This window comes from Tupaia chinensis, unplaced genomic scaffold (assembly GCF_000334495.1).
Source record: "Tupaia chinensis unplaced genomic scaffold, TupChi_1.0 Scaffold000112_1, whole genome shotgun sequence".
Taxonomy (NCBI): Eukaryota; Metazoa; Chordata; class Mammalia; order Scandentia; family Tupaiidae; genus Tupaia; species Tupaia belangeri.
The window spans coordinates 602,059-629,246 of record NW_006159576.1 but is presented as its reverse complement, the minus strand read 5'-3'; the positions used below and the strand labels follow the sequence as shown (position 1 = coordinate 629,246).

General features: G+C 38.7%; 1 protein-coding gene across 5 annotated transcripts in view; it reads left to right on the top strand.

Moving 5' to 3' along the window:
* Positions 1-27,188, top strand: part of SWT1 (SWT1 RNA endoribonuclease homolog) — a 134,133-nt gene that overhangs the window by 94,201 nt on the left and 12,744 nt on the right. For 4 of the 5 annotated variants that reach the window (XM_027770083.1, XM_006143863.3, XM_027770082.1 and 1 more), the window contains exons 17-18: positions 8,416-8,482; positions 17,958-18,022. In XM_027770083.1, the coding sequence (XP_027625884.1) occupies positions 8,416-8,482; positions 17,958-18,022 (132 nt within the window). The remainder of the gene's footprint in view (positions 1-8,415; positions 8,483-17,957; positions 18,023-27,188) is intronic. The other variant, XR_003548640.1, reaches the window with a different exon arrangement.

Genomic DNA, 27,188 nt, shown 5'->3' with positions numbered 1-27,188 from the left:
CTGCATTTTGTTTGTTGAGTCTTGTCAATTAGTGAGTTCTTTTGTTTTATCTCTGAGTCTCTGTTATGTGGTGAATGTGCTGACTTTGCTAGTGTGAGTTAACTTAGGCCTGTAGCTTTAACAAGGGCTAGCCTTAAACTAACTTAGTCTACATATGCTTCTAATGCTAATTTGGTTTATACTAACTTAATCTATATGTTAATTTTGGCTTAAAAACAGACAGGTGGGGGATCTTAAACTTCCTGATCCTCCTGTCAGTCTTAGGGAACCACATTCCTACAAGATCACTAATTGGCTTTATTGCAACGGTTGAGGGTGATGTTTTACCCTTACAGGGTACCATAATAACAGTAAAACTCACGGCAGAGAAAATGAATACCGGCCAGTTCAAAGACACAAGGGAGGGCTCGTAAACCGGGCCTTGCCTCAATTTCTTCCCAGTCCAGGCCTTGCCTTAAAATGAGAGGCAGCATCCTTACCAGCTTGTGTTGCCTGCATGGCCCCATCAGAAGAGGTTGGTGACTCATGATAAAAGAAAGGATTAGTGAAAAGAATAAGGATATATAGTTTGAACCCTTCTGCAAAATTAACAGGAAGCTGTTGTATTGATTGCTATATTCTAGATGTGTGTGTGTATTTCTAATGTGGATATGAGCCAGATAGTATGTTATTTAACTATTAAAATGATATTTTCCTTCTGTAATGTTGCTTTTATAATTAAATTTAAAGCGTAGTATTGAAGTTACATATAGACTTTTATTTTCATCACTAATTTAAAAAAGCAAACACTTAATGTTCTGAATAGATCAGATTCAATTATGAATTTTATCCAAACAACTCAAAAGTTCTTATGTTTAACACCTACATGTAAAAAATAAAATACCTACATGTAATTAATATAGTCATTGTACAAATTTCTATGTCTCCAAAGGGAAAATGGAACATATAATTTTAACAATTTTGTTTAAATTCCTTTTTTTCCTCTTTACTATTTTAAATTATATATGGCATCCTTTTAAAATCTGGGACTGAAGAATTTCTCTTCCATTTTTATAACTGATTTAACCAAATTACAGAAAAATATATGATTTTTAAAATCACATATTTTTAAAAGATTTAAAAGCACTCTAATATCCAAAGCTTTGCCCCTAGTGAATTTTTCTCTATTGTTGATTTGATAAGTTTTTAGCCAGTTTATCTGTGATACAACTAAATTCATCATCAGTAGAATGCAGTTTGTCAGTATCCATGTATATTACTGTTTTAAAGTCAGAAGACCAGAGTTCTGAGGGTTGGAATGATCTGAAGTTGAATCCTGGCTTCTCTGTTTACCAGCTCTGCCATTTAAATTGATGTTTCTGTGTTTGTTTCCTAACATATAAAATGGAGTTGCTTTATTAAATTGCAGAGATGAAAGGAAATGACATGTGTTTAGATGCTGACACTTAGTGCATGCTAAGAAAATACTGTTCTCAATAATGACATAATAATAGTTCACAATAATATTTATTTAATTAATTTATTTTAAATTCGCCAGAGGTTTTGTGGGCTGGCCAGAGAGAGAGAGACAGAAGAAGGGAGGAAGAGAGAGGAAACGAGAATGCAACCTCTATGGGGCATGGCCTTGCTGCAATCCCTTTTTGCTAGAGGTTTTGTGGGCTGGCCAGAGAGAGAGGACAGAAGAAGGGAGGAAGAGAGAGGAAACGAGAATGCAACCTCTATGGGGCATGGCCTTGCTGCAATCCCTTCTCCTCCATTTCTCAATCCTGTTGGGATTTTGGGCATGCATGCACATACTCTAGCATGTTTTTCAAGCCACCAGGTCCAGGATTTGAATTGCACAACTGTCATGTGGGATCCGGCCGCCTTTACCACTACACCACCAATAGGCTTGTTTGCAATATTTAAACCTCTACTCAATTTCTAGCTATAGAGAATGTAAAATGAATTATTACAATGCTGCAAAAACCATTTTGATTCAATGCAATTACTTTTTACATTTATCTTTAACATTTTTCACATTCTTAGAAACTATTTTAAATACTTTATTAATGTAAAACTTGTGTTGCCAGAAGGGATCACAGTTTATTCAGTTCTATGCAATGAAAGTCATGATTTATAAATATCCTAGAACATGTGTTTTTTTTTTTCCTTTGCATTTTTGGAATTAAATATTAAACTTGACTATTTTAGACTTCTTTCCCTTCTCCTGAATCTACTACTTCACTTTTCCTAAATAGGAAAATTATTTTAGTTAACTTTTAAAAATCCTAATTAAATATTTAGTCTTTTTTTTTTTTTTTAAGAGAGATTTTTGCTATAGGGCATGTGTGCTCACTAGAGAGACAGGAGAGACAGAAAGCAAGAAATAACCCCCTCCCCCCCACCCCAAGGGGAATGGCCATGCTGCAATCCCTTCTCCTCCTAGGATCTTGGGCATGCACACATATGCATTGGTGTGAGTTTTAAGCCACCAGGTCTGGAACTCAAACTGTAGTCAACTATGTGGAAGGCTAACGATGTAACCATTATGCCATCTGCTGGTTCCCTTTGTCCATTTTAAGGCATTATGTTTAAATTTTAGTCAGATTATTCTCTTCAACTTTTGATTAAAAATTTGAGTGGCACAGTCTTGTTTTTTCTCTATTAAGGAGATAGATTTTAATCTAATATTGAGTGATCTAGAAATTAAATTAATCTAATTCAGATTAAAATGTTTCTTAATTAATGCTGATTGCTCATAGATAAATGGAAAGCTCAGAATGCCTATGTGATTAAGAGTCAGGACTCCTAGTAAGTGTTGGTTCTATTACCAACTTGCTTTCTGGCTTTGAGAAAGACGTTAACAACTACAATATAAAGATTCAATGTTTGAACATTCATGAAAAAACTTCCCACAAGCATTTGCTGGGAACCACATTAAATGAGTTTTTTACTTTTTAAAACCAATATATTAACAGTTTTAAAAGGATTTTGTTTTGGTCTAGCCTCACAGCCTAGGAGCTAAAGGAGCCAGATCCTATGTGGCTGACGTAGGTGACCTGAGAAATAATAGTAATAATACAATAATTTTTTTTCTTTTTTTCTTGGAGAGGTTTTTGCTATAGGACGTGTGTGCTCGCCAGACAGACAGAGACAGACAGAGAGCGAGAAATCACCCCCCCCCAGGGGGGATGGCCATGCCACAACCCCTTCTCCTCCATTCTCTTCTTGGGATCTTGGGCACGCACGCACATGCAGCCGGTGTGAGTTTAAGCCACCAGGTTCGGGACTCGAACTGCAGTCGACTACATGGGAGTCCAGCGACATAACCATTACGCTAACTGCTGGTCCCATAATATAAGAATTTTATTTCATGTGATTTTATGAAATCATATAGAGGTAAGAAGATGACAGTGGTTATCTTTTTACTAGTGGGAAAGCATGAGTTCCAAAGCCATCCTGTAGAGTTTCCAGTACCCACCATCACTCAGAATAATCTTAGGGAGGTGTTTTAAAACTCTGACCTTTGGTTTCTGCACCTGAAACTGGTTATCATACCATTAAATATTTATCGAACGTGCACTGTGTCCAAAACATTTGCAAAACACTTCAGCTACATTGTTTAATTCTACAGTAACCTGGCTAGGTAAACGCCATTTAGCAAATGAGCAGCCAGGGTGCAAAAAAGTAGATAATAACTTGATCAAGGTCATAGCTAAATTCAAGGTGATGAAAGGATTATAGGCAGGATCAGCAGGTGGCGTGGTAGTTAAGGGCACTGGACTTCCAAATGACCCACTGTGATTTGAGTCCCAGACCTGGCAGCTTGCTTTCTCACTTTCCCTCTTTCTCTGTTTCTCTCTTGCTCTCTATCTCTCTGGTCAATTTAAAATAAATAAATTAATTAAAATAAAATAATTCTTAAAAACAAATAAAGGATTAGAGATGATGTATGAAAAGTAGGTTCAGACTTGAGTCAGTATTCAGTAAGTCATTATGGGACCAGCCAATGGCCTGGTGGTTTAGGCGACTGGGTCCCACAAGGCTGACTGTGTAATTTGAGTCCCTGAAGGGGTAGTTTGAAACAAAATGCCAGGTGCTTGTGCATGTATGCCCAAGTTCCTGAGAGGAGTATGGAGGAGAAGAGATTGTGGCATGGCCATCCTCAGAGGGGTAGGGGTGATTTCTCTCTTCTCCCTCTCTCTCTGGTGAGTGAACATGTCCTATAGCAAAAAACTAAAAAAAAAAAAAAGTCATTATGTGTGGGAATTGATGCTGTTATAAAGGAAATCAAGCTGAATACGTTCAGATCAGTCTTGGTTTGTAAATTATGTATGAACTGCAGGTTGAATCTTGTTTCAGACATCTGTTCCCTGAAACTCATTCCAAAATGGTTGAGTGAAATTTCTTTCTTTCTCTCTCTCTCTTTCTTTTTGAGAGTTTTTTTGCTATAGGGTGCATGCGCTTGCCAGAAAGTCAGAGAGACAGAAAGTGAGAAATCACCCCTCAGGGGGGATGGCCACGCTGCAGTCCCTTCTCCTCCATTGTCCTCTGTAGATCTTGGGCACGCACGCACACATGCCCAGCATGAGTTTAAGCCACTGGGTCTGGGACATGAACCATGATCAACTACATGGGAGTTCAGTGACATAGCCATTATGCCAACTGCTGGTCCCATTCTGTCATACTTTTAAAAGGTTGCTATTGAAGTGTAATTTTGGGACTTTCATTCTAAGAATCTTCTGTCTTCCTTCTGGTATAAGAAAAAAAAAAAAGAGCAAACTTTAGAGAAGTTTGACCTCTCAAGAATGTTTGTATGGGGAATTACTAAGGCATGATGGTCTATAAAATTTGTAAGTTTTTATACCAGGCCTAATTCCATATTCTCTCTCTCTCTCTCTCCCTCTCTCTCTCTTTTAAGAGAGAGAGAGTTTTTTTTTTTTTTCCTATAGGGTGCATACACTTGTTGGAGAGACAGAAAGTGATAAATCACCCTCTAGAAGGGATGGCCACACTATAATCCTTTTTCCTCCATTCTCCTCTTCTCCTCTTGAGATTTTTGGGCATGCATGCGCATGCACCTGGCATGTGTTTGAAGCTGCTGGGTCCAGGACTCAAACCACAGTCAACCATGTGGGAGTCCAGTGCCTTAAACACTTTACTACTTGCTGTCCCCCTGATTCCCTTCTTTAACACTCAGCGTTCATTGAATATAATGAAGTCTAAATTCAACCCAAATTGGGTACATTTTAATAAATTGCCTAGTCTATTAATATTTTGGGCTCAATTTACCACAGACCATACTTTCGAAATAACAAATTTTATAAGAAATCCTGTAATATGTATCCTCATTAAAAAAAAAGACGTATGTCGTTTTATTCTGATTCTACCATGATCAACTACATGGGAGTTCAGTGACATAGCCATTATGCCAACTGCTGGTCCCATTCTGTCATACTTTTAAAAGGTTGCTATTGAAGTGTACCGTTATATATTTTGTTCAATAATCAAGAATTATGTTTAGAACAAGTGATTTCTTTCTTAGAAACTTAAAATCTCTGTGTTTTTTACTCTGTTTGCAAGTAGCAGTTGAAAAGTAGGAAGCCTGCCAATGGACCAGAATGAGATATTTTTCTTCCTTCCTGATCTCCCTGTGCTGGTCAGAATTTCTTCTTTCATATGCTCACTAGAACTAGGACACTACTGTGGATCTTTGTCTTTTTGTTCACTCTTTAGCCAAGGCCCTAGAATAGTGCTTGGCTCATAGTAGGTCTCAAATATTTGTTGACTGAGAGAACAAAGCATCTCTTGTACCAGTCTGGGTATCTTTAGTATGCATTTTGCATTTTTACTTAATAAATACATTCTGACGGTGAGGCATTGTCCGTGGAGTTTGCCTCATCCTCTGGGCCTACTATAGTGTGCTGTTGTTTACAGTTACAACGGTGCTTTTGTGAGGGTGAGAGGGAAAGCCGTGGGTGAAGAAGTCAGTGTGGCACAGAAGCAGCTCTGTAGAGACAGAGTAGCGTGGTGGTTGCCTGCAGCCTGGTTTAGAGAAAAGCAGAGGATGACTGCAAATGGGCAAGAGGATCTTTTCTGGGAGATCATTTTATGAATTTGTAAGTTCATTAAAAATCATTGAATTATTCAAATGAGTAACTTTATGGTGTGTAAATTGTAACTCAGCAGAACTGTTAAAAATTTAATACCTAGGTAGAAGTTAATATTTTTTAGTCTCGTGCTTATTGGAAAACTTGGATGGTATAATTATTTTTATTTCTTAACATTGGTGGCTACAAACTATTTCAGGACAGAGAAGCGTTAATAGTGTTCTTTTATTAAAGTATGTTCTTTTGTGATATTGGTTTGGAACTTCTATTGCTCTTAATATGAACCAACTTGTTTCATCTAATTTCCTTACATTCTATTGTGGATAGTTTGCATTATTTCTAAAGCCATAAAAAAGAATAGGTGTCAGTCTACATTGCTAATTTTTTTTTTAACTGGGTTGACACACCAATTTCTCTTCTCCTGCCTTTCTCAAGGATTGGTTTGACTTAGATAGCTTTGTTTATACTTTATTTTATTTTATTTTTGGAGAGGTTTTTCGCTATAGGGCGCGTGCGCTCACCAGACAGACAGAGAGAGACAGAGAGACAGAAAGCGAGGAATCACCCCCCAGGGCGGGTGGTCACGCCACAATCCCTTCTCCTCCATTCTCCTCTCGGGATCTTGGGCATGCACGCACACACGCCCGGCCTGAGTTTTAAGCCACCGGGTCTGGGACGTGAACCGTGGTCGACTACGTGGGAGTCCAGCGACATAGCCATTACGCTAACTGCTGGTTCCCTGTTTATACTTTATTTTTAAAAAATTTTTACCAGAGGGGCACTCACATTTACTGGAGAGAGATGAGAGAGGGCAAGAGAAAGAAAGTGAGAAAGCACCCACCCCACATGGGGAATGTTGCAGTCCCTTCTCCACCATCTATTTCTCCTTCCGGACTTTGGGCATTGACAAATAAACACTCAGCATCTTTCTCAAGCACTAGTTCCAGGACTTGAACTACAGATTCTGCCATGTGGGATCTAGCTGTCTTAACCATCATGCCTGCTTTTATTTTTTTAGAGTAATTTTCATATCATTTTTCTAAGCAAATTAATGCAGATTTGATATTTTGATAAATTATTTATAAAAGTTCTTGCATACATATAATAGAGGCCATATAGTTTAAAGATGTAATTAAGGTTACTGAGATCAGTTTACTCTCAAGTCTGGCAATATCAAGCATTCATTGCAAGGGCATAGTTGTAATTAAAATCTACTTGGAATTTTTTTTTCTTTTTTTGGAGAGGTTTTTGCTGTAGGGCGCATGCGCTCGCCAGAAAGATAGAGAGAGACAGAGAGACAGAAAGCAAGAAATCACCCCTCAGGGGGGATGGCCATGCTGCAGTCCCTTCTCCTCCATTCTCCTCTTGGGATCTTGGGCATGCACGCACATGTGCCTGGTGTGAGTTTAAACCACCGGGTCCAGGACTTGAACTGTGGTCTACTGTATGAGAGTCCAGCGACATAGCCATTATACCAACTGCTGGTCCCATCCCCACCGTGATTTTCAAGCCACCAGGTCCAGGACTCGAACCAAACAGTTGGCCATGTGGGATCCAGCACCTTCATTTTCATGCTTCCTGCTGGCCCCAAGTGTTTGAATTTTCATAGAGTGCTAGGCTGATAGTTCAAACATTGTTGTTTAAATTAGTCACCATCTTTTATTAGGAATTTGTTTATGTGTCTGACAATTTTGTCAGTTTCCATTTGGACTAGTTGAATATTTCTGTGAGAAATCTTTAAAATTTATAGCTTAAAAGATAAGGAATATAAATGCACTTCACATTTCTTTCTACTTTTTGAGAATTCTTTATTGTTGTAACTCAAAACATCAACTATAATTTCACATGTAAGAATGCTTGTGGTTGATTAATGGGTACTGTGAGTATCAATTTATATAAGCAAAAGTATTTTGATAAGTTTGTTCAATAAGGCTTATGGTTTTATAATTCTTTAAAAAGAATTATTTTATTTAACTTTATTTATTTACTTTTTAAAATTTGATCAGAGAGGGACAGAGAAAGAGAGGGAGAGAAAGTGAGGAAAGCAAACCACCAACCAGGTCCAGGACTTGAACCACAGTCGGCCATGTGGGACTCCAGTGCCCTTAACCACCACATCACCTGCCGGCCCCTGGTTTTTAATTGTTAATTAATAAAAAAAAAAAAAGATTGTAAATTTTTGTATTAGCTTATTGAACAATACTTTTTTTTTTCACAATATGAGTTTGTTTTTGGAAGAAAGTTCAAGATATTGTTTTGTTTCATTCTGTTTTTAAATCACTCATTTCCCCTTCCTTTGTTTTTATTTTATTTTACTTTTTAGGATTTTGGCCCCCAACAGTAATTATCAAGATGTTGAGACTCTCTTTAACTTCCTTATCAAATATGAGGTATGAGAAATATTTTTTAATGTTTATCTCATTTCCACTATAAGCAGATGTTAATATAAATAAACGTAGGTGTTCTAAAATGTAATAGAATGCTGTTTAATTGATATTTGCTGTAAACTTTTTAAAAAGTTGTTTATTATATTCATGATAGGGAGCATGTGCACATGAGAGAGTGGGGAACCTTGACAAGGTTTCAGTGTGTTTTTCAAGCTGACCCCGGGATCCAAACCTGTGGTCAGCCATGTGACTTCCAGCATTGCAGTTCAGCTTGCTCGTGACTGTGCCACCAGGCACAGAAGTTTTCCAATGATAACCTTTTTTCCCCCCTTTTTTTATATTTAAGGTGTACAAACATGTTTTGATAGTGAAATTTAGTATAGTCATTTACTGTAGTCAAATAAACGCACATCTCACAAGTAAGCATCATCTCGCATACTTACATACTGTGTTGTATGGCAAGAACACCTAAAGTCTACTTTTGGAGCAAAAATCCCAACATAATATACTATTAACTCTAATCCTCACTGCTGTGCATTACATCTCCAGACTTGTTTATCCTACACACCCTAACTGCAGTTTTCTGTCATTTGAGTTGCAGATGACAGAAAATACATCTCCCCGTTTCCTGCCTCCCTTCTCCCCTATTGTGACATTCCCCTTTTTCTTTTGTTTCCTGAGTAAAATGTGATTGAGTCTCAACGCTTTCTCCAGTCCAGTATTATTTCTCATCAGGGGTTCCATAAACGTTTTAGACAGGTTGTTTTTTCATTGTGCCACTGTAGGGTTTTAACATCCGTGCTCCCCAGGTACTAAATGCCTGTAACTGTCCTGATCACTGTCACAACCAGAAATGCCCTACCACCCCAGACACATTACTCAGATGACTCCCAGAGAGGAAGAACCACCTCTGTCTGAGAACCACTGATTCTTGGGTAGAAAAGCTATAATTTAGTTTCCTGTATAGCAGCATGGACCCTGGAGTCAGAGCTATAATGAGATTCCAGTGTGCTTTGTAAATTAACCTTCATGCTTTCCTCATCATTAATTCATTCCTCCACTGACTTAAGGAAAATAAAATACTCTGTTGATTTTCAGTTTCTATTTACGTAAAGGTCTTTGTGTTCTCTGTATGTTCCCACTTTTCAATTTTGTGTTTATGCTCAATTTCTAAAGCAGTGTAAATGAAAGAATGTGACACAGGTTTCATATTTCTTATGGAGTCAAACTTCTTTAAATTTATTTCTTCACTTTTATTCCTGGTTAGGTCTTTATTTAACTTTCTGTGTGTCACATCACCCATTAGAACCCAGTGATTAAGAGCACAGATTCTGAGATCAAACTGTCTGTGTTAAATGTTGCTTCTTCCACTTATTAACTACATGATCTAGGAAGAACTTTTTTTTTTTTTTTTTGGAGAGATTTTTGCTATAGGGTGTATGCACTCACCAGAAAGACATTTTTTTTTATTTATCTATATATATGTATTTATTTTAAATTTGACGAGAGAAGGAGAGAGAGAGAGAGAGAGAGAATGAGAAAGCAAGTCTCCAGATCCAGGGCTTGAACCATGGTCAGCCATGTGGGAATCCAGTGCCCTTAACCACCATGCCACCTGCCAGCCCCTCTTTTTCTTTTTTTAACTTTATTTATTTATTTTACATTATTTTATTTTATTTTATTTAAAGTTCTTTTATACATTCAATCACGTTTTTTAGCTTACAAAGTGAATATTCCAACATGTGTACATTTCTCCCTAGTCCATCCAGTTGATAATCCTATAAAGTTATCTTCCACAGATAATACCCCGTTTCTTTGTCCCATTAATGCTTTGCCTGTCTGTTTTTCTCCTTAATGTCCTTCCTCATACTTCATTCCTTCATCCACCCTCTTCCCACACTATATCCGGTATTCACAACCATTTACTGGGTTTCTGTATCCTTTAGTCATTCAGTTTTGGTCATAGAGTGCGGACACTTGGTATATATTAAGTGGGTTAAGTGGGGACATAAAATGTCTCTCCTTCATAGCCTGGCTTGCTTCACTCAGCAGTAAATCTTCCATATTCATCCACTTTCTGTCAAAAGCCAGGGCTTTCTTGTTTTGCTTGTTTGTTTGTTTGTTTTATAGCTGAATAGTATTCCATAGAGTATATGTGTCACAGTTTTCCAATCCATTCATCTGTTTGTGGGCATTTGAGTTGGTTCCATGTCTTAGCAATTGTGAATAATGCTGCAATAAACATAGATGTGCAAGCAGTATTCCTTTTCTGCTGGCATTTTGTTGTTGTTTTTCCAATTCCCTGAGGCATGATGTTAGGTTGCCTATTTTCCACCTTTCCATCTTTTTCTTATGTGCACCAATTGCTATGAATTTCCCTCTTATGGCTGCTTTTGCAGTGTTCCATAGATTATGAAAACTTGTGTACTCCTTATCATTTGTTTCCGTAAATCTTTTGTTTTCAGACTTAATTTCTTCAGTAGTTGAGAAGTCATTCAGGAGTAGGTTGTTTTGTTTCCATGTATTTGTGTATTTTTGAGGATTTTTCCTGAAATTAATATCAAGTTTATTTCTATCATGGTCAGAGAAGATGCTGGATATAGTTTCTGTGCCTTTGAATCTGTAAAAGTTTGATTTGTGCCCTATCATATGATCAGTCTTTGAAAAGGTTCCATGCAGAGGTGAGAAAAATGTATTATTTTGTGGTCTTAGGGTAGAAAGTTCTATGGATGTCTGTCAAGTCCATTTGATTTATAGTATTGTTTAGGTCCTGTATTTCTCTGCTTATTTTTAGTCTAGAAGATCATCTAAAGAAGTTAATGCGGTATTGAGATCCCCCAAATATATGTTGCAACCCATCTCTCCTTTTAGCTCTAGCAGTCTTTCCTTCATGTATTTGGGTGCTCCTGAGTTGGGTGCATAGATATTTATAAGTGTTATGTCTTCTTGATGAATTAGCTCTTTTACTACCATATAATGCCCTTCTTTGTCTCTTCTTATAGTTTTTGTCTTAAAGCCTGTGTTGTCCTAAATCATCTTGATTCCAGCCCTCTTTGATTTCTGTTTGCATGAAATTCCTTTTTCTAGCCCTTCACTTTTTGTGTAGGTTTATCTTTATCCATAAGGCATGTTTCTTGTAGGGAACAGATAAGGGGTTTCTGTTTTTAATCCATTCAACCAATCTGTGTCTCTTGATTGAAGAATTTAATCCATTAACATTCAACATTATTATCGATATTTCCGTAATGTTCCTATCATTAGTGAGCCATTTTCTCGGTTGTTTTTCGTTCTCTTATATCTGTCTATCTGGCTTTAGTTTTCCTGGTATAGCATTCCCTTCAGAACTTCTTCAAGAGCTGGTCTTGAGTTGTTTGTTTATCTAAGAATGTTTTTATCTTTTCTTCCTGTATGAAAGATAATCTTACCAGGAATCATAATCTTCGTTGAAATTGTTTTTTATTGAACACTTTGATTGTATTTCCCCATTCTTTTCTTGCCTGCATTATTTTCGACGAGAGATTCAATGTTAACCTGATAGGGTAACCTTTGTAAGTAACTTGACATAAGTAACTTAACTCTCTTGCCAGTTTTAGTATCTTGTGTTTGTTTGTGGTTTGGCCAGTCTGGCTATGATGTGCCTTAGAGAAGATCTTTTTGAATTGATTCTATTTGGGGTTCTTTGTGTTTCTTGGGTCTGGATCTTTGACTGCCTCTCTTTATTTGGGAAGTTTGCTTCCAGGATTTCATGAAATAGATTATCAATGCCCTTATTATTTTCTGCACTTTCTGGGATACCAATTATCTGGATGTTTGGGCACTTAATGGTTTCGAGTGTTTCTCATATATTGTCCTCATTTTTCTTGTTTATTTTTCAAGCTTTTTGGATAATTTTTTGTAGGTCAGAGGTTTTTATCTTCTACATCTGAGATTTTATCTTTTGAGTGATCTAATCTCCTTTTAGTACTTTCAAGGGAGATTTTAATTTCCTGTATCACAGTCTTCATCTCTAATCTTTCTGTTTCTTTTTTTTAATATCATTCTTTCAGATCATGAAAGGAATTCCTTATCTCCTAGAGCTTGTTGTCTCTTTTCCCTTGCATCTCATTTAGATTTGTCACTATAAGTATTCTGAATTGTTTATCTGACATTTCCATGAGTTCCATTGTGTTGTCTATGGATGATGAAGAATTGATGTTTCCCTTGGGTGAGAGATGTGTCCTTGGTTGCTCATATTTCTTGTGCCGCTGCGATGGTTTCTAGTCATCTGCTGATTTATACATTTCTTCCTAAATTCTTCAAGTTAATTCTGAGTGTTCAGAGCCATGTCGGAATAGGTGATCGGTGATATCTCTTCTGCTCTACCTCCCTGATGCTCAGCAGCAACCTGCACTGTTGTCCCTGATCTTGGATGATTCAAAGTCCTTGGAGTTTGTAGAGAACAGATGTGCCTGGGACTGAGCTGCTGAGCTTTAGTTGAGGAAGACAGAAGGGATCATTTCAGAAAATGCTGAAGTCTTAGAATTCAGATGTGTGTGACAGGAAATGAGCCACAGTGTCTCTACAAGTCTGTATCCCTGCTGCTAAGTGCAGCCAGGCCCATCAGGTATCCTGCTGGCGTGGGGAGGCAGGCAAGGTCTTCTAAAAGTCTAAGGTAACATACCTGGGAGTTCAAAGGCAAGTGGGGGAAGGGTTGAGCCACTGGTGTCTGCAGCACAGCCTTACCATTGTGAATTGGCTCACTGCACATCAAGGCCCATCGCTGGAATGGATGTCCTGATAACATGAGGAGTAGGACAAGGTCTTCTTAAATTCCCAGTTAACACACCTGAGAGTTCAAAGGTGAGTGGAGGCAGGGATGAGCCATGGATCTCTGCAGCACAGCCTTCCATCTACAAACAACTTCCCACACGGCAAGGCCCATCACTGGAATGGATGTCCAACAGTATAGGGCTTTTTTTTAATATGATTGTATTTAACTAACTAACTAAACTAACTAACTAACTAACTTCCTTCCTTCCTTCCTTCCTTCCTTCCTTTCTTTCAAATTTGACCAGAGAAGGACAGAACAAGAACAAGAGTGAGTGAGAGAGAGAGAAAGTGAGAAAGCAAGTCACCAGGTCTGGGACTCAAACCCTGGTTGATTGTGTGGGAGTCCAGCACCGTATGTGGGAGTCCAGAGTCTAGTCTACCACACCACCTGCTGGCCCCTGAGTATAGGACTTTTTAAAAGAGGTTTTAGTATTTATATTTAACTTTTGCCTTTTGTTCTCAAAGTTTTAAGAATTACAAATTTTTGAGCCTGCAGGTAATGTGGTGGTTAGGGTATTGGATTACCACATGGTCTACTGTGGTTTGAATCCTAGACCTGGTAGCTTAAATATCATGCTGGGCTGGGCCAGCAGATAGTGTAATGGTTATGTCACTGGACTCTCACATAGTCAACCATGGTTTAAATCCTGGACCCAGCCATGGTTTAAATCCTGGACCCAGCGACTTAAAGCATGTGTGTGTGTACCCAAAATCCCGAGAGGAGAATGGAGGAGAAGGGATTGTGTCATCCTCTTCAGGGGCGTGATTTCTTGCTGTCTCTTGTGAGCACACATGCCCTATAGCAAAGTCTTTCTCAAATCAATCAATCACTCCAGGTACTGTGTGCTTAAAATCCCAGGAAGAGATTGGAGGAGAAGGGATTGAGACGTGGTCATCCCCCTAAGGGGTGATTTCTCATGTTCCTTCTCACTATCTCTCTCCAGTTAGCACACATGCCCAACAGCAAAAACCTTAAAAAAAAATTTGAGACATTTCTGATACTTGTTTTCATTGTAAGTAGTACTACTAAAAGGTAATCATCAATTTTATAATCCATTTCATATTTATAACTATCGTTTACTAACAAAGACATCTTTTAGCCATTTATTCTTTGGAAATTAAAAGTGTACATTTAAGCATAGAAATTACATTTAACAGTGTAATTTTTTTGTTCTTTTTTTAAAGAATTATTTTATTTAACTTTTTAATTTATTTTATTTTATTCATTTGTTTATTTCAGTCTGACCAGAGAGGGACAGAGTGAGAGAGAGAGAAAGTGAGAAAGCAAGCTGCCAGGTTCTAGACTCAAACTGTAGTTGGCCATGTAGGAATCCAGCACCTTTAACCACCATGCCACCTGCTGGCCCAACAGTGTAATTTTAAATGTACCAATAGGGATAAGTAAAAATGTCTTTGTAGTCAAAATTAATGAATATAATGGAAGCAAGATATTTTTGGCTAGACCTATCATGAATTTGTGCTTTAGTTTTTCTGTATCAGTAACTTAACTCCCTACCTTATGTCATCTGCTAACACCTAGAGCCGTGTGACTTTTATACTCCAGCTGTGTTCTGGAATAAATGTCTAAACTATTTTTTATTCTTACTATGTTCAAAATTAGTTCTTCAGCTGATCTTGCTCAATAGTTGACAGAGAAAGAGTTTCTCCCTTCATCTTCTGATCGAATACCCACAGTGTGTTGACATTTGATGACCTATGTTGGCTACTCTGTAGGTCATCGCATGCGGGGCAATGGTAAATGCATCAAAAGTGATTGGGGGACCAGCAGTTAGTGTAATGGCTATGTCACTGGACTCCCCCGTGGTCGGCCGCGGTTCGCGTCCTGGACCCGGTGGCTTAAAACTCAAACTGGGCACGTGTGTGTGTGCGTGCCCAAGATCCCGAGAGGAGAATGGAGGAGAAGGGATTGCAGCATGGCCATCCCCCCGGGGGGGGGGGATTTTTACTTTCTGTCTCTCTGTCTCTGTCTGTCTGGCGAGCTCACGCACTCTATAGCGAAAACCTCTCAAAAAAAAAAAAAGTGATTGGGACAATGGCAGACCATGTAAAGAAGTAGGAACTGGATTAGCTGATAATTTAACTCTAAATTTATATTTTAGAACATCTTTAGATGATTCCTTTTTTTCCCTACTTTTTCTTATTTTTCTAGAGGGCACATGCATTCACTGGGGAGAAAAAGAAAGAGGGAGGAATGGAGAAAATGAGAAAGCACCACCCTATAAGAAATAATCATGCCACAATCCCTTCTCTTCCATTTCTCCTTTTGAAATTTTGGGAATGCACACACACGTGCTTGGAGTGTTTTTCAAGACACTGGAGCCAGGTTTTGAACCATGGATTTGGCCATGTGGGATCCAGCTGCCTTAACCACCATACCACAACTAGCCCTAGATAATTCGTTTAATAAAAATTATAAACTACTGGGGAACCAGCAGTTAGCATAATGGCTATGTCGCTGGACTCCCACGTAGTCGACCGCGGTTTGTGTCCTGGACCCGGTGGCTTAAAACTCACGCCGGGCGCGTGTGCGTGTGTGCCCAAGATCCCGAGAGGAGAATGGAGGAGAAGGGATTGCGGCGTGACCATCCCCTCTGGGGGGTGATTTCCCTCTTTCTGTCTCTATGTCTTCTCTCTCTGTCTGTCTGGCGAGCGCATGCACCCTATAGCGAAAACCTCTCAAAAAAAAAAAAAAAAAAAATTATAAACTACCTAAAAATTTGGGGAAATTTTATACCAGTTTTATAGAAAGTCATTAAATGTAATGTTACATATTATATATAACTAAATAGAACTATATAATTCTAATTTAAAGCAAAATATTAGGTTTATTTTTATTTATAACAGTTTGTTTGAAAAGTAAATTTTAACTTCTAGAGAAAGAAACATTTTCTATACAGTTATGTGAACTTTTTGTGAAAACATTGAAGAAGGTCATGGAATTTTTTTAAATAAGCAGTACCCTGAACTCTGTAAAAGTCTTTTATGGTAGGAATCCTTAATGTAGTATTGATTAAATCAGGGGAAGAACATTTTCCCCATCAAAAATATTTTTCCCACACACACACACACAATATATATATATATAATAAAAGAAAACACCTGAGTCTGGGCAATTTATTAAAAACAGTTTGGAGGGGGAACCAGCAATTAGCGTAGTGGCTCTGTTGCTGGAATCCCACGTAGTCGACCGCGGATCGTGTCCCGGACCTGGTGGCTTAAAACTCACGCCGGGCACGTGTACGTGCGGGACCAAGATCATGAGACGAGAGAATGGAGGAGAAGGGATTACGGCGTGACCATCCCTCCTGGGGGGTGCCTTCTTGCTTTCTCTCTCTCTGTCTCTCTCTTTCTGTCTGGTGAGCGCACGCGCCCTATGGCGAAAAAACCTCTCCAAAAAAAAAAAAAAACCAGTTTGGAGGCCAATGTCGTGGGCCTGTATCTGGTGAAGGGTGTCTGTCTGCAGTACAACACTGAGGGGCCATGGATGAGCAATAGAGCAGGACATACCTGTCTGTGCGTCTGTCCTACTCCTCATAAACCCACTGGGAGTCAATCATGGGGACCCTGCCCAGGTGACCTTACTTTGGATCGCCTTTTTTGTCAATTTGTTCTCCTAAGTGGTTATCTGCTTTATTGAGATTTATGCTAGATCCAGACCCATCTCACCTATAGTGGTTCTGGTCACGGGTCCAGTGGTAATTTATACTAGATCCAGACTCATCTCACCTATAATGGTTCTGTTCACAGATCAAGGTGTATAGTTGATCTTTCAACATCATGGTCAGATTGTTTTCACCCTTTAAATCCCATCACTACCACATCTCAATACATGAATGGGGAGACATATTCAAATCACCGCAACACTTCAGATATTATTAAAGATAAATTGAATAGATGATTGTTTCATTGAGCATTCCCCCACTAATTCTGAATTACTGAAAATATAGGCACTGTACTATTCATTGAGTTACCCAATAAAAAGAATTTTCCTCTACATGTTTCTAAGTTCTGCATTGCACATCAATAGAATACAGCCTAAATTAGTAGTAAGCTTTAAGAAATAAAGGATTCTTTCACTGTGTCTTTCATATGTGTGTCACAACTAGTTTTTGTATGATAAAGGACTTTTATGTTTATGGTGTTATAAATTATGTCTCTGAATTTTAATAGATAGTTGATAATGTGGACATATTAGCTTAAATATGTAACCTTTATAATCTGAAATAATATATTCGTTAGGAAATGCCTATAAATCAAACATTTTTCCTAAACCATTTCAGACTTTTCCACACAATTTATAACCTTATGGTTTTTCTGTCAATTTGTTCTTCAATGTGGTTATCTGCTTTATTGAGATTTATGCTAGATCCAGACCCATCTCACCTATAATGGTTCTGGTCACAGATCAAGTTTTAATTTATACTAGATCCAGACCCATCTCACCTATAATGATTCTGTTCACAGATCAAGTTGTACAGTTGATGTTTTTACATATAGTTTAGTGTTAGCATATAACACTGAATTTCGTGTTGTTTTGTACTTTTTTACACTGTAACTTGAAACTTGAAACTCTGCTCCCTCAGCACTTGGATCAGTCTATACTCTCATCACTCATTTGATTTTAACAACTGTATTTTGTTCTTTTCAGGTAAATAAAAATGTTGAATTTACTGCCCAAGAACTTTATGATTGTGTTTCTCAGACTGAGTATCGGTAAGTCTTACCTATTTGTGGATATATATTGTAATAAGCTTTTACCACTTGTAGCACCACATGTCTTGGTGATGATAAAGGGCTCTTTTTTTTTTTTTGAGAGGTTTCTGCTATAGCACGTGTGCCCCCAGAAAGACAGAGAGAGACAGAAAGCGAGAAGTCACCCCTCAGGGGAATGGCCACACTACAATCTCTTCTCCTCCATTCTCCTCTTAGGATCTTGGGCACACATGCATCTGGCGTGAGTTTACGCCACTGGGTCTGGGATTCAAACTGCAATTGACTGCATGGGAGTCCAGTGACATAGCCGTTACGCCAACTGCTGGTCCCCTGAAGGGTTCTTTTTATGTTTTTTTCACTACATTACAATTTTTGGTAACTTCATTAGTGGGGAATATTCCATACATACAGAAAAGACCCTGTACGTTTGCGTATATCAGCCATAAAGTTTAAACTTTGCTCAAAATCTTGCCCTCAAGGCTCCTTTATATTTTAAAAAATTATTGAAGACCCCAAAGAGCTTCTGCTTATGAAGGCCATAGCTGTCTTTATTTATTACATTAGAAATTAGAGCTAAGGATTTAAAGTGTTTATTAAAACATTTTAAAATAGCAGTAACTAATTAACCACATGTTAAGTGACATTATTATGAAAGCATTTTTTTCCAAAAATAATTATTACTGACAAAGGTGGCATTGTTCTGCATTTTTACAAATCTCTCCTTATTGTCTGGCTTAACAGAAGGCAACTGGGTTATTATAACTGCTCGTGCATTGTCTGTTACAATAATCATATGTCATGTATTGCTGGAATATAATTGTAGGCTTTTGTAAAAATGAGAGTGCAGAAACCAAATCACATCTTATTCTTAATATGAAAATAACTTGGACCTTTTGACCTCACAAACCCTTTGAAAGAGTCTTGGATCCCCTGGGGTCTTCAGACCACATTTTGAAGAACAGCTGGTACAAAGAGTATCCATATGCCTATCATTCAGCTGAGAAAATGGAACTTTATCTATCCTAGTTATATGCTCCTTCCTACTCTCCCTAGGGATTTCGTGTTTATAAAAATCTCTTTTTCTTTTTGATTTTATTAATACTAAGTAGTATGTACTATAAATATGTTGATTTATCTTGTGCTTTTAAACTTACTGACAGCTCACTGTTTTTTCTCAGGGTAATTTGATCTATAGCATTCATATGTAACAAAAAGGAGGAACATTGCAAACCTGATTCCTACATATAAGGGATATAGTTTCAAAGTCTTTGCTAAATCTGAATGTTTGTGTCTCCCAAAAATTCATACTTTTGAGACCTAACCCTGAGTATGATAGAATTAGAAGACAAGAGTTTTAGGGAAATAGATTAGTGGCCTGATAAGACATTAGCGCTAGCTAGATGACACGTAAGGACATGTGGAAGGTGCCATGTATGAAGGGGCCCCTCAACAGATGCCACATCTGCTATTGCCTTGGTCTTAAACTTTCCAGTCTACAGTGCCATGAGGGAGCTATTTCTGTTGTTGATAAGCTACCCAGTGTAAGTTATTTTGTTACATCAGCCTGAGTACAGTAAGACAGCCCCCCAATTCTCGGCTGAACAGACGAAATCATGAAGAACAAAAGCCTGTTTAACCCTTCAGTATTGCCTTCAAATGCCCCCACCCCTGTATTCCATTTAACATATCAAGAGTCATCATGTAAGAAAAAAAAAAAGAGTCTTCTATGTGGGTACATGGAATGGTAGTTGGTTTATGGTCAGTTCTATTGTAATTTGAGATGTATATTCCTACGTATCACCACTGCATTTAATGAAATCGTGTAATACAGTAAAAATGACAGGTATACACACAGAGCATGTGCGTACACAAGCCAGCAGGATAGAGAAATGAAGAGGAAGGGATTATGGTGTAACCAGGCCCCGTGGGGCAGGTGCTCTCTCTCTCTCTCTGTCACTGTCTCTCTTTGGCAAGTGAATTTGCCCTGTATAAAATTTTATTTTATTTTATTTTAATTAATTAATTAATTTTGCTGTAGGGTACATGGCTTGTCAGAGGATGAGAGAGAGGGAAAATGTGAAAGCAACCCCCACTTGAAGGGGGGTGTCCTCACCACAATCCCTTCTCTTCTACTTCTCCCACCTCTCAGGATTTGGGGTACTCATGCACATGAGACTAGCGTGGTTTTCATGCTACTAGGACTGGGACTCCAACTGTATGATCAGCCGGATCCAGCTGCCTTAACTACTATGTCACCAGCTAGCCTCACCCTCTAGCAAATTTTCAAAAAGAACAGAAAAACTCATAGGACTTATATGAAAATAGAGTTGGAGCACAATACTCAAAAACTTCCTCAGAGACACATAAAAAGATAGGAAGACCAGTGGTGATGTGGTGTTTTGGGCAGCTGGATCCCACATAGCCAACTGTATGGTTTGAGTCCCAGACCCTGTGATCTGAAAAACATCCCGGGCATGTCTGCATGCATGGTCAAAAATCTCAAGAGGAGAAATGGAGAAGGGATTGCTGCATGGTCATCACCTCTAGGGGTGATTTCTTACTTTCCTTTCTCTCAGGTAAGCACACATGCTCTCTGGCAATTAAAAAGAAGAAATTAAAAAGATAGGAGCCTAATAAAAATAGCATTACAGATTGATACATGCTATATGACTAAGAAATATGTATATAATAAATGTAACATTTTACCTTGAAAAAGACCCAAGATTTACTTGTAGAAGTGGTCGTCAAAAGGCTTGTTGCTTCAGAGTTATCTGAAATCGGATGTAGAGTTGTAATGCCACCTGTGGGTGGATATCATTCCTAACACATGTGGAGGGCTTAGATGGCTGGTACATGTTTGAGGTGTCTGCCCGTGCGAGTTTTCTGTATTCCTAAATTGCTTCATTCAGCTGGTGTAGTTCTCTGTTCATCTCATGCTTCTGACTTCCATACTTGTGTACAAACAAATGTGGAATTTGCATTGTACTCGAATTGTTCTTGAATGTGTCTATGGTGTTGAAACAAATGTATGTGTTCAAACAAGCTCTATAGCAGAACTGACTGTATTTTCACTGCTGTGTTATGTGCTATTATATCACTAAACAGCAGTTTATTTGCCATTTTCTTGCAAACTACACATACTACTTTGTGGCCACAAAGTTAACTATTAAGATGTTTCTGTTGTTAAAACTCCAGATTGAGGGACCAGCAGATGACACAGCAGTTATGTCGATGTACTCCCACATGGTCACCCGTGGTTTGAGTCCCAGACTTGGTGGCTTGAAATTCATGCCGGGCACATGTGCATGCCCACCCAAGATCTTGGGAGGAGAATGAAAGAAAAGGGATTGAGGTGTGGCCATCCTCCCCCGGCGGGGTGGGAGCATAATTTCTTACTTTCCCTGTTTCTTTCTCTATCTGGCGAGTGCATGCACCTTAAAGCAAAAACCTCTTAAAAACAGAAAACAACAAAACTCTGGAATGTTAGATCAGGCCATTGGCACAGTAGTTCAGTGCTGTGCAGAGAGAGTCAGATCCGACATGACCGACTGCAGTTTGAATCCCAACCTTGGCTGCTTGTAAAACCTGCCAAGCGGGTGCCTAGGATCCTGACATGATGGAGAAATGGAAGAATAGGATTTGTGGTGGCAAGCCCCATTGGAGGGTTCTCTTTCTGACATGCACATCTCTCTTTTAGCATTAAAAATATTTTTTAAAAAATATAGATTAATAGGTTTGTTTGGTGGTATCAGGATACTATTGGGTTGTTTGAAAAGTCATGACACATTTTTGCAATAGAAAACAGGAAAAATACATCATGACTTTTCCAACAACCCAATAGAAATGGTAATTATAGAAAAATGTTCCAATATAGCTATGAAAGTTCACTCATTCAATTAAAATAAGTTTTCCAAGAAAATCTGAAGTAATTGTGCATATACAAATTTGTTATAGTTGGGAGAGTAAGTTATTTCTTACCCTAATCTTTAGACTTTTTTTTTTTGGAGAGGTTTTTGCTATAGGGCACATGTGCTCTCCAGGAAGACAGAGAGAGACAGAGAGACAGAAAGTGAGAAATCACCCCCCAAGGGGGATGGCCACGCCACAATCCCTTCTCCTCTCGGGATCTTGGGCATGCACGCACACACGCCCGGCGTGAGTTTAAGCCACTGGGTCCAGGAGTCGAACCACGGTCAACTACGTGGGAGTCCAGCGACATAGCCATTACACCAACTGCTGGTCCCTTCAGACTTTTAATGAATCAGTTATATTCTTTTTTTTTATTCACCTTTATAAATAATCAACATCTAAAATTCTGTGTGAGCTTTTTTTTTTTTTTTGGTCACACTGTATGTGCTTGCTAGAAACAGAAAGAGAGAAAGTAAGAAAGCACCCCCGTGGGGGACAGTCACACCACAATCCCTCACTATCCCTTCTTTTTCACTTCCCCCTCCTTTCAGGGTTTTGGGCATGCACGCACATGCTTTCAGCATGTTTTTCAAGCTGCCAGGTGTAGGACTTCAACTGTGCAGTAAACCACGAGGGAGATCCTGCTGCCTTAACCCTGCCACTGCTATCCCCATACCTGTTTTTCAGATCTTTGTTTTCTTCCCATTTACTAAGCCAGGAATTTGAACTATGACATTAATAAGTTCTCTCTTATCCCAAAAGGATGCATTTGAGGAGAAATCAAATATACTTAATGCATTAAAAATGATGATTGCAGCTCAATGAGCTTTTGGGTTAATAACATTGAGATTTGCAACTCTGTTGTTTTTTTTTGAAATTCGTTGCCATATTTAGAGTGCCGTATTAGTTTCTGTGTTCCACAGCTCACATTTCTCAAATAATTTGCCAAAAAAGAGAGAGCTTCTTCTGGTTTCCCTGGCTCATGCTAGATAGAGGGCCAAGTACAGCAGCTGAAAAATAGCATGGCTTCCTTTGGCTTAGAGGTGAAAACAGGCTCAACTTGTGGTATAGATTGCTCCCTTGAGAATTATAAGGAAAACAATGATATAAATTGTCTGAATTTGCTAATAGTTGGTTTTGACTTTTTTTTTTTTTTTTAAGAGAGACTTTTGCTGTCTGGCACCCATGCTCACCGGAGAGAGAAAGAAACAGAAAGCAAGATATAACCCCCTGGGGGGATGGCCATGCCACAGTCCCTTCTCCTCCATTCTCCTCTCAGGATTCTGGGCATGCACGCACACGTGCCCAGGCCTAGGACTTGACCCATGGTCGACCATGTGGGAGTCTAGTGATGTAACCGCTATGCCATCTTCTGGTCCCAAACAAAAGATTCTTTTTTTTGAGAGAGAGAGATTTTTGCTATAAGGGTGCATGTGCTTGCTGGAGAGAGAGAGATGGAAAGCGAGAAATCACCTCCCATGGTAGATAGCCATGCCACAGTCCTTTCTCCTCCATTCTCCTCTCAGGATTTTGGGCACACACATACACACTCCTGGTGTGTTTCAAGCTGTTGGGTCCAGGACTTGAACTGTGCTCAACTATGTGGGAGTCCAGCCACAAAACCATTATGCCATCTGCTGATCCTTTGACTTTCTGTAAGCATTGGTTATGAAAGAAGTCCCTGAGACAGACCTCCCTAAATCCTTATAGACTAGGTGGTAGGAGAATCTTTTGTGATAATATTTTTTCTTTGATCCAGTTTTAACAGAGAGTTTCTAAATCCCTTAGAATTTCCTGGGTGATAGGAACATCTTTGTTTTAGCAAGGCGACTCTTAGTGGGCTCCTGGACAGAGGCTGGTCACCAGAAAGACCAAGCAGTGATTAGCAGCTTAACAGCTCCACCCCCATTCTCCAGAGACTAGTTGAGGTAATAATTGATCATGCCCACATGTTGAACCTGAGTTCAGAGAGCTTCTGGGTTGCTGGACATTAAGAAGGTGCTTGGAGTATGGTGTGTCTGGAGGGGCTTGAAGGCTTTGTGTCCCTTCCCATGTATATCTCCTGTGCGTCTCTTCATTTATACTCTGGCTTTATCCTTTAAAACAAGTGAGTAAACATAAGTATTTTTCTGAGCTCTTGAGTCATCCTAGCAAATTAACCAAATCCACCAGGGGGAGGGTGGTGGGCAGCAGGTGGCTTAGTGGTTAAGGTGCTAGATTCCCACACAGCTTGACTGCAGTTCAAGTTTTGGCCCCAGCTGCTCAGGCCCAATATGTGTGTATGTGTGTGCCCAAAATCCCAAGCGAGGACTAGAGGAACAGGGATTGCACCGTGGCCATCCCTCTTGGAGGATGATTTCTCACTTTCTGTCTCTCTAGTGAGCACCTGCGCCCTTATAGAAAAATAATCTCTCTCTCAAAAAAAAATCAAACCCACCGAGGGGATCATGGGAACTCTGACTTATAACCAGAAGTACAAGTGACAAGCTGTTACTTGTGATGGGCATCTGATGTGGGCACAGTGATAGATCTAAGCCCTCAGCCTATGGGAGCTGACTCTGACTCTGGATAGACAGTGTCAGCCTCAAATTGAATTGTAGAATACCCAGGTAGTGTCCACTGGAGAACTGTGTATGTGGAGAAAACCCCTCACAGGTGTTGTGTCAGAAGTGTCAAACAGAAAGAGTATGGCATGAGGAAACAGTTTGCCTATCATTCCAGGGAAACTAAGGAATCAAGATTATAAACCTATTTTCTGGGCTCTAGTAACGTAAGGAATGAATGTGACTGATCAAAAGTCCAATTTCATGAACCGAAGTAGAACTCTGGTGCTTACATGTGTAATTCAGTTGCTGTTTTCTGTCATCTAGTCCTTGGACTCTGAACTAGATTTGCTCTTGCCAGTAGAGTATATGAGCAATGCCTTCCCTGAGCAGAGGAGGCGTTTGCTCAGAAAATCCAGGATAGTACATCATTGAGACTGTCAAACAGATTTTCAAATGCACCTTCTGGTGGTATCTTCTATTTATATTAGGAATAAGTTATAGCTAGTATTTAATTCCTTTTCTTGCCCTGTCCGTTTTTTTTTTTTTTTTTAAGAGTTTTTTGCCTAAGGGTGAGTGTGCTCACTGGAGAGCAGAGACAGTAAGAAATCACCCCGTAGGGCGATGGCCACACCACAATTCCTTCTTTTCCATTCTCCTCTCGGGATCTTGGGCATGCACACACATACATCTAGCTTGAGTCTCAAGCCTCCAGGTCCAGAATTCAAACAGCGGTTAGCCATGTGGGAATCTAGTAATATAACTGCCACACCATCTACTGACCCCTGCCCTCTCAGTTCTACATAGTATTTTGGGATATTTGCAAGGTGGATTTCTTTGTTTGTTTGTTTTTCTGATCTTTTTTTTATTAATATGATATTTTTAAATTTTTAATTAATTAATTTTACATTCATTCACTGAACATAGTCACAGCATACAATAGGTGATTTGTCATCCATAATACACTGCTTACATAGTGGCTTATTTATACATGTTATCACTGATAATTTTCCATTTCTAGTTTCATATATATGTATGTGTATGTATGTATTTTCCCCTAGTTCTCATTCTCTGCCATTTCTCACTCTCCTCCCACACTATCTCTGGTGTCTGCAGTTGCTTTCCATTTTTTTCCCTCCACATTTTATTGATTCACAAAATATCTTAAATAATCTAACTACTTTCAATAGCAAGGTCAGCTGCTATATGCATATCTGTGAGTACATGTCTGACTTTAGGTGTGAAACTCTGAGTAGAATGAATATACTGTAAAGTAGCACCTAGCTGATGCTGTATGACTTATTGTGGCCATTAAATAGGTATTTTTAAATATATTTTTTAATTTCAAAAAAAGCAGTTTTAACTTTAATAAATCAAAATCAAGGAAATGCTAAAGAGTTTTGCTTAAAACCTAAAGCCAGGAAACAGGTTAGGATTCTGTTCAAATAGTAGGTACATGAACCTATCAGCAGCTCAAGACAGGACAAAAATCCTTAAATCTGAAAACAAAGCCTAGAAGAAAACCAGCAATGTTTTAGTCAAAAGTAATAAAACTATTACTTCACCAGTTCAGTCTCATGTATTTAATCTATCTTCTGTTGTGGTCTGATCTTACCAGTTAAATTCTAGGATATAATATGTAACTCCAGACTTGTCCCTACCATTAAATTGGCTATTTTCTTAGTTGTTTTTGAACTGTTATTTCTGTGTGTCTGTATTTGGTTCTCCTGATATAGCAGTCCCTTCAGAACTTCTTGGAGGAGTTGTCTGGTGTTGGTAAATTCTTTTAGGTTTTGTTTATCTGAGAATGTCCTTGTGTTTTCTTCCCATATGAAGGATAATCTTGCCAGGTACAGTATTCTTGGTTGAAATTGCCTTTTCCCTTAACACTTTGAATATACTTTCCCATTCTTTCCTCATTCGCATTGTTTCCGATGAGAGGTCTGCTGTTAGTCTGATGGGATACCCTTTGTAGGTAACTTGATGTTTCTCTCTTGCCACTCTTAGTATCTTGTCTTTGTCTGTGGTTTTGGTCAATCTGGCTATAATGTGTCTTGGAGAAGATCTTGGGTTGATTCTGTTTGGGGTCCTTTGTATTTCTTGGGTCTGGATCTTTGAATGCCTCTCTAGGTTTGGAAAGTTTTTTCTTGCAGGATTTCATGGAATAGGTTATCAATGCCTTTATTAGTCTCTCCACTTTCTGGGATACCAATTATCCGGGTGTTTGGACATTTGATAGTATCTAGTATTTTTTGTATATTCTCATTTTTTGGGGCAATTTCCTCAGTCTTTGTGGTGGATTTTTCTAGGGCAGCGATTCTACCTTCTATATCTGAGATTAAATTTTCTATATGATCTAGTCAGCTTTTAATACTTTCAAGGGAAGTTTTGACTTCCTGTATGATAGCCTTCATCTCTAACAGTTCTGATTCTTTTTTATGGTGTATATTTCCTCTTTTAGATCTTGCAAAAACTTCCTCACCTCCTGGAACTCATCGGCTCCTTTCTCCTACTTCTTCTGCAGTTCATTGTCTCTCTTCTCTTCCATCTCTGTTAGCTTTGTCACTATGAAGATTCTAAATTCTTCATCTGACATTTCCATGAGTTTCATTGTACTGTTTGAGGATGAAGACGTTCTTTTCACTTGGAGGAGAGGTATTTTCTTGCTTTCTCATATTTCTTGTGATCCTGCGGTGATTTCTGGTCAGCTGATG